The sequence below is a fragment of the Parambassis ranga genome, chromosome 13 (genome assembly GCF_900634625.1).
Source record: "Parambassis ranga chromosome 13, fParRan2.1, whole genome shotgun sequence".
Taxonomy (NCBI): Eukaryota; Metazoa; Chordata; class Actinopteri; family Ambassidae; genus Parambassis; species Parambassis ranga.
The window spans coordinates 13,356,608-13,363,771 of NC_041033.1; the positions used below are offsets into that span (position 1 = coordinate 13,356,608).

Genomic DNA, 7,164 nt, shown 5'->3' on the forward strand with positions numbered 1-7,164 from the left:
ACACACACACACAGCATCCGTTAAAATTGTTCTTTTCACAAACCCGTTCTCAGCTTCAGTCTTTTACTGTCCTGACCCCACGTTGCCTCCAAAAAAAAAAAAAAAAACACACAGGCACCCAGGCTGTTGTGTAACCCCAGGAGAGGCAGCCAACTGTGGCTTGTTTACTGTCTCCCGTCCCCTTAGGGCCTGACGCCTAGGCCACATTGAATGCAGCCATTGTTGAAGTCCATCAGACTTAGCCATAGTAGTGACTGGAACTACAGTCACACAAAAAGAGGGGCACCCAGACACACAAAATGATACACACGTGAAAGGGGGGAATGTTGGATGAAAACTGCATATATTTCCTCAAAAATATCAGTTGTAAAAGCAGAAAAGAACCACTGTAGCTGTTTTCCTTTTTTCTTTCTCGCATAATGCAATGAAGCAGCTCTTTGTTGGTTATGATGTTCATGCCCCATCATCCTTTTAATTTGCTTTCATTTCATTTACCTAATGGGTAATCCCTATGGTAGAGGCCATTTAGAGACACGCATCTGGCTGATAAGTCACCACACAGGCATTTGGGCAGGAGATGGCAAAGATAATTTAGTTAGGCTACACTCTGAAGCACCCAGACCTCGACACTCCTTTATTAACAGACAGGAGAGGAGGGGTCTAGGTTCTGACGTGCGCGCAAACATCCCTTGTTCTAATGCTTTATGTTTTTGATTGAAGGGTGAGGCATGCAGGCAGCAGGAGGGCTTAGCTTTATACCATGGTGGTCCAGAGCCGCCTCTCCTGTCGCGCAGACAGAGTTTGGAGACACAGTACCTCACTCACAGACTACAGGTACAGTCTGAATTTACACATGCTTTTTTTTATACCTGCGTGAGTAGTTTGTAGACAGTTATCATGGCAACTATCATGAACAACAGTCATCAGTCCCGATCTCTCTTCTGCCCACAAGGCCAACGTCTTGGCTAACAGTCCTGCTAGCTGCCATCCTTTCCTTTCAAAGGAGACTCCTCGAAGTTTAGAGCAACAGCTGCAGGAACACAGGTAAACCCACAGCACATCGTTTATTGCCTCTTTTCCATTCAGGGATTTTTTTTGTTGTTTACTCTGCTACATGCACAACATTCTAAAAGGAAACTGGGTCATGTCATCCACTCAAATTAATGCTTCAGGCGCGGGTTTTTGGTAGTGGCTTGTGCTCTACCTGTATCTCATTCATGCTTTTCACCATGTTTTTGTGGTTATTTTTAAATGGCTCTAAATCTAAAAAATAAAAAGTTTGTTTCTTCATCTCTGACTTTACTAAGCACTGATTGGATAACAGCTGTTTGATGGCCTGTTTGATTTATCTGATTGGGATTCAGCCAATAGGAAATATTATGTTAGAATGTTGCCTCATTTTGCTCACAAGTGCTCATGAATACATTTTGAGTGCCAGTGCTTTGTCCACAGACTGAACCAGAAGAGGATGTATCTGCATCAGCAATCACAGGGCATGGGACTGCAGGCCTACTTCAACCAGATGCAGATAGCTGAAGGATCCTACCCACCAGGCAGCCCTGCTCTGGACCCGGTGGCAGCGTCTCAAAGTTCCCCTCAGGGCCCCCCCATGTCAGCCACCCACCAGCCTCAGCCCCAGCAGCAGGGCAGTCCTCAGGCCTCTCCTCCCTTCAGCCACCCTCACAGTCTGAGCCCTTTGATGGAACCTGGCGAAGGCCTGATTTTCGATCCCTACATGAGCCATCACCACTACCCCCAACACCTGCCTCCAGGGTCGCACCTCCACCACCAGCTCCACCTCAGCACCCAGCCTCATGATGCTTCTGTCAGCAGTCTGGGATTCAGCTACCCTGCAGGCTGTGAGCAGCAGATCCTGGGGCCTTCAACTGAGGTTCTTCTCCCAGAGCAGTATGAGTTCTCACTGCCCCCACCTGCTCCGGGAGAGGCTGAGATTGGGGCTATGGCTGGAGTTCTGGCTGCTTCAGGGCAGTCAGATGGCCTGAGCCTGCCCGAGCTGCAGGGCTCCCTCCTGGACAGTGAGATGATGGAGACCGTGGACTCACAGCACGGCTTTGTACTGGTCAACTAAACCAGCTGATGGGGGTTGATTTAAAACAGTATTAAGCAATGAGAACCTAAACAGCATTAAGAGCAGAGAGAATGGAGATGTAAGTGGAGGCCATAAGCGTAGCAAAAGGGATGGAAGTGTTAATTTCTGTACAACTAATACAAACTTTACTACTTAGTTGTGATGAACCTCAACCTTTCTACCAAAATCCTCCCTTAACCTACCTCCCTGTCTCCCTCTACTCCTCTGTTCTTGTTCTCATCAGCCCTGTGAGGCAGGAACAGGCTGGATGCGTGGCACATACAGTATATGAGCCTCGCCATGCCGACCTGGCAAGGCTGCTGTTGTCACGTACGTTGTGCCACCCATGAAGACTGCATCATGCAGCCCTTGGGTGGGTTGCTGCACATCATGGAGTCTTGCTATAAGAGTGTAGCATTTTCACCCGAAAAATGGTTTGAACTCATTTAGAATTGACCGAAACCAAAAGCACAATGGCTGGCAGTGCTTTTTTTATTTACAATAGGACACCATGGACAACAGTAGACTGGTTCTTGAAACACTTTTTGTGCATTTTTTTTTTAAAGATTCCAGTAGATTTAAAAAAAAAAAAAAAAATACTGAACAAGTTAAAGTGGCCCTCATTTATCATGGTACCGTGAATATCACCACAGATTCAGATGTGAAAGGTTTTCGTTATTTACACACCAGTGTGCAAAAGCTAACATGATTTAAACACTAGCAGTATTCCTTGAAAACAACAAAAGGTAGCTTTATAATTTCCCTCAACATGCCTCCTCTGTGCTTTGACTAGTAGTAGGCTATCTGACACATAAATGTTCTGTTTTAAGTTGTAACTACTGATCCTGATGTACTTCTTACACTACTGAACAGCTTTTCCACTTTCCCATCCGTTTGCACGCCAGTTTCTGCAGGCACATGTCTGTTCCAACAGCTGAGATGTGGGTCATGCGTTTGCCTGATAAATGAGGGCTGATGTAATTAACATGGTAGGTTGAGATGTTGCGGTGTTGAACAGTCAATATTATTATTCTATTTTTGTGGCAATACTGAAGCAATATTAATCCTTGATGTGGAGGGATTGTGAATGGAAGCCTCGCCTGTACAGCCAGCTCTGATTGGTTACCGGTGATCTCTTGAGTCGTCAGCAGTGACATCACTTGAGCTGATGATGTAACAGAGTGACAGCCGTGTGGACGGTACTGTGCAAAACGTTTTAAGGCACTAAAAGTGAAGCGTTAATAGATTTTAAACTAAATACTTTGCCTTTCAAACAGCACCAGTTCTCCTCTTGCACATGCTTTTTTTTTGAGGTACCCGGCATCTTGTCGCGTCTCAGTTGCTTCATGTAATCTCAGACTGACTCCATAGAAGTTGAAGTCAGTGCTGCAGAATGAATGTGGGACCATTCAGATGCCTCCCTAGATAAAACTTTTGCACAGTACTGTGTGTGTGTGTGTGTGAGAGAGAGAGCGTGAGAGGGTGTGTGTGAGTGATTATGTTTGCACAATTCAGATTTTCAGCATCCATCGCAACAATTTATTATTACTGAAAAAGACAAACACTGTATTGACAGCTTTATTCAGAAACACAAACTGTGTTCTTTTAGTGCAGTTGTAGCTTTTAGATGAATTCTGGTTCACATCCTCGTTGCTCCAGTCATGCCTCTGCGTTGTTTTAATGATGTTTGTTCTAATGGAACAGCCCCCTTAAAGATTCCCTGCATTAGATGTCATGAAAGAATGTTTCCTCTCTGACGTTAGGACGTCTGCTGTGAGACAAAAGCCAGCTGAACGCTGGATTTTCACTGTTGGATGACAGCAAGCCAGCAACAAGACGAGAGGTTTTTTTGTTTTTTTTGTCTACTTGAAGTACACAGATATAACTTCTGACACATGATTTTAAAAAATCTCTCAATTGGCATAACAAGATGATGAACATCACAGGGTTGAGATGAGATTATTGAAGACTGCGCCACCTTCAGTGGTTAAACTGAGCACATATCTTACAGTGTTCACAATCAGACTTGTTGTACAGAGGCGGGTTAAATCTGCAGTCCATGGCAAGAAGAAGTGAACCAACTGTGGTCACAGTGCTGTGCTAAAGGAAAAATCCACCCTAAAAGGCTTGACTACACTGTTGATTGATAAGTTTGTGGCTTAATGCAGAAGGAGTCAACAAGAGAACTCAGTCTCTGCTACACTTGCACATGTTAGCTAAGCTCCAACATCACTGCTGCTGTATGATTTAAGATGTGGCAGGAAGTAGCAGGTTGTGTTTTAAAGCCATGCCTTTTGTTGACCCACAATCCTCTGCACAGCAAAAGAAAGTCACGTGACATAACCACATCGCTAGGATTAGTTTGTGTGACCGCTGTCAAAATACAACTACTGAGTCCTTTCTTTATGTTGGGAAAGAGGAAGCTGCGTGTGTGTGATCTGATGATGTATGCAGCCACAAAAACTGCATCTCTTTCTACCTCAGGCCACAGACTTATCAATCACCTTCAGTTTCCATAACTGGCCTATAGATGATAAATCAAAGCCCAGCTGGTTTATTCAGACGGCTTGATTTGTCAAACACGTTTAACAATGTTGTTAATCAAAAAGCAGCTTGTGCCACGCCATTTACTGCACACTAACACTGTTGGCAGGATCTACAAACAAATTCTGATTCCACATTTACCAGTCAAATGGACAAGGATGCTAATAAAGCCAGCAGAGTGCACAGCAGCCACAAGACATGTTGCAAAACAGGTCCTGTGGCTGCATTAAAGGTTCCACCCTTCAATTTACAAATGAGTCCACTTGCTGCATGGTGTGTATGATCATACAGCCACATTTTATTGACTCACACTCGGTTTGTGGGACACTGAGAAGTGTTAGAATAGTAATGGTGACAGAGCATTTAAGGGTGGATTTTACCCTGAATGTTTTGATGTTTTTTTTTTACTGTCAGGCTAAAAGCTACAGGATGATCTGTGGAAGTTGAATACTGGAGCACTTTGACAACAAGGGGGGAGAAGAGATGTAGCGAGAAAGGAGGAGGTGACTGTGGTGGAGGTGGGAAAGGTTTGTATCGCTCTGCCGTTTCCTGGCAGATGAAACAAACCCGTAATCTGTAGGAAACATCTTTCTCCTCTCTCTTCCCCACCAATAATGGACACAAAACAACATTTCTTTCAAAGACCAGACATTGTAACATTTGATTGTTGGTTTTTAATCTAAGAAAGAGTGACACACTTCAGTTTGTTCTTTGTACAGATTAGGGGTGTAGTGAATCGTCAGTGCACACTCAGGTTGCGCTGAATTCTGTGTTGAACGTGAATAGTGTTCAGTGTGCCTTTTACTTTTCGTATTTTCAGTCTAAATTAAGATTATTTTTTTTTGGGAATAGCACCATTATTTCTGGTTGGACCCTTTTATTGTTTATTTTATTCTGATTACTTCTTTCTTTTCTGTGTTTTCTTCCTGAAAGTAAGTAGAGCCAGGTTTTACAAAGGTACAAAACCAAAGTCCCTAAGAAGTTTCCCTGTACGACCCACCGTGTGGAGTTTTGGAGCTTCTTTGTCTGCTTCTCTACCGTGCTTTTGTTTTTTTTTTTCTTCTTGTTGGTCAATCAGTGTATGCCATTTAAAAGTATTATAGCAATATTTCTCTAGCTGAAGACTAAGTCATGAAGATTCTAGTGGATGTGTTTCCAAGTATCATAATTTCACCAACTGCTGATAAAACAAACAAACGGAAAAAAAAATCTATCAATAGAAATTTTATATTTACCTTCATTGATGTTGACCACACATAAGCTAACTTGCTGTTGAGATTAAAAAGGTTTATTGAACAGAATAACGTGTGTGTTTGTTTTGTGTTGATGAGTCGGTGTGTGTGTTTGTGTTTTTAAAACGTAGTTACCCAGCTGACACTTGAGTGTTTTCTCCTGCACACACCGCCGTCTTCTCCACATAATCCAATTGTCCTGTAACTTCACACTGCAGTCGTCTGATAGCGCCCCAGGGTTTCATGGTGGAGGCGTGGGTTAATGACCTGGAAAAATGAATCACACCAAGAGCTCCATATAAACTGTTGAGTCATAGCTGAAACCTGAAATCATTTCAACCAGAACTAAAGCACCCGAGGTGGACAATCCAGCAGCAGCTACTGCGCTGCTTCTGTTCCGCATATAAATATTTATCCGTCTCATGCTCCACTTCTGTGTTGCATATTTTCCATCACATCTACAATTATTCTTTCTATGAAATGTTTGAATTTTTTTTAAAAGAGGCTACAATCTTACCTAAAAACCTGCTCTGATTGGACGGGCACTGCAACAACAAAAAAGAAAAAACAACACGTGTAAAAACATTAAATAAACATCAAGCAAAATCAAGACTGACAGCAGCTGACAAAGGGAATGTTTACTGAAGCTTGCTGGGCTGATAAATAATCCAAAAGGTCTGCTGCTGCACCATAAAGCAGCTTTGGACTGAGAGTTAATGACAACTGAAGATGATGATGTCACTTCTTGGGTGACACATGTTCACAGATGTCGGGAGGGAATTTTAAAAGCATTTACTTGTACACAAAATCAGTCTACACCCATGAGTGCTGGATGAGTCATCTACGTGACTTTCCAGGAACGCTGTCGTTCCAGCTCACTGCTGTTTAGGTGACAAATAGTTCAAAACATATCGGACATATCGATATATTTAAATATCCTCCCAAGAATCTACAAACTGGTACTGACGGACGGCGTCTGAGCATAGGGACAAAAACTGCATAATAATAATGCAGTCATTATTATTATCATGGACGATTCATACTAAAAATTAACTAACCAAAAAAACCACCACGCATCAGACGACGTCTTCGTTCTCCCTCTGTGCTGCCGTGAGGCGCTACACTCAATTACAGGCCTCTTTTATACTCGGTGTTAACAGGCAGGAGGGGCTGAATAATTCATCAGCCCTGATAAGAACTAAAGGTTCTGAGCAGTGTCTGAGATCACCGCCCTGATATCGCATTCTAGTCTCCACTGTCAATATTTATCAAACAACCCAAACACTTTTTTTCCCTGTC

General features: G+C 43.0%; 1 protein-coding gene across 2 annotated transcripts in view; it reads left to right on the top strand.

Annotated features, from left to right (window-relative positions):
- The window catches only part of sik2b (salt-inducible kinase 2b), a 35,223-nt gene extending 32,419 nt beyond the window's left edge, over positions 1-2,804 (top strand). For both annotated transcript variants that reach the window (XM_028419064.1, XM_028419065.1), the window contains 3 exons: positions 721-834; positions 953-1,044; positions 1,453-2,804. In XM_028419064.1, coding sequence (XP_028274865.1) covers positions 721-834; positions 953-1,044; positions 1,453-2,089 — 843 coding nt within the window. In that variant the 3' untranslated portion in view covers positions 2,090-2,804. The remainder of the gene's footprint in view (positions 1-720; positions 835-952; positions 1,045-1,452) is intronic.
- Positions 2,805-7,164: the final 4,360 nt, after the last annotated feature.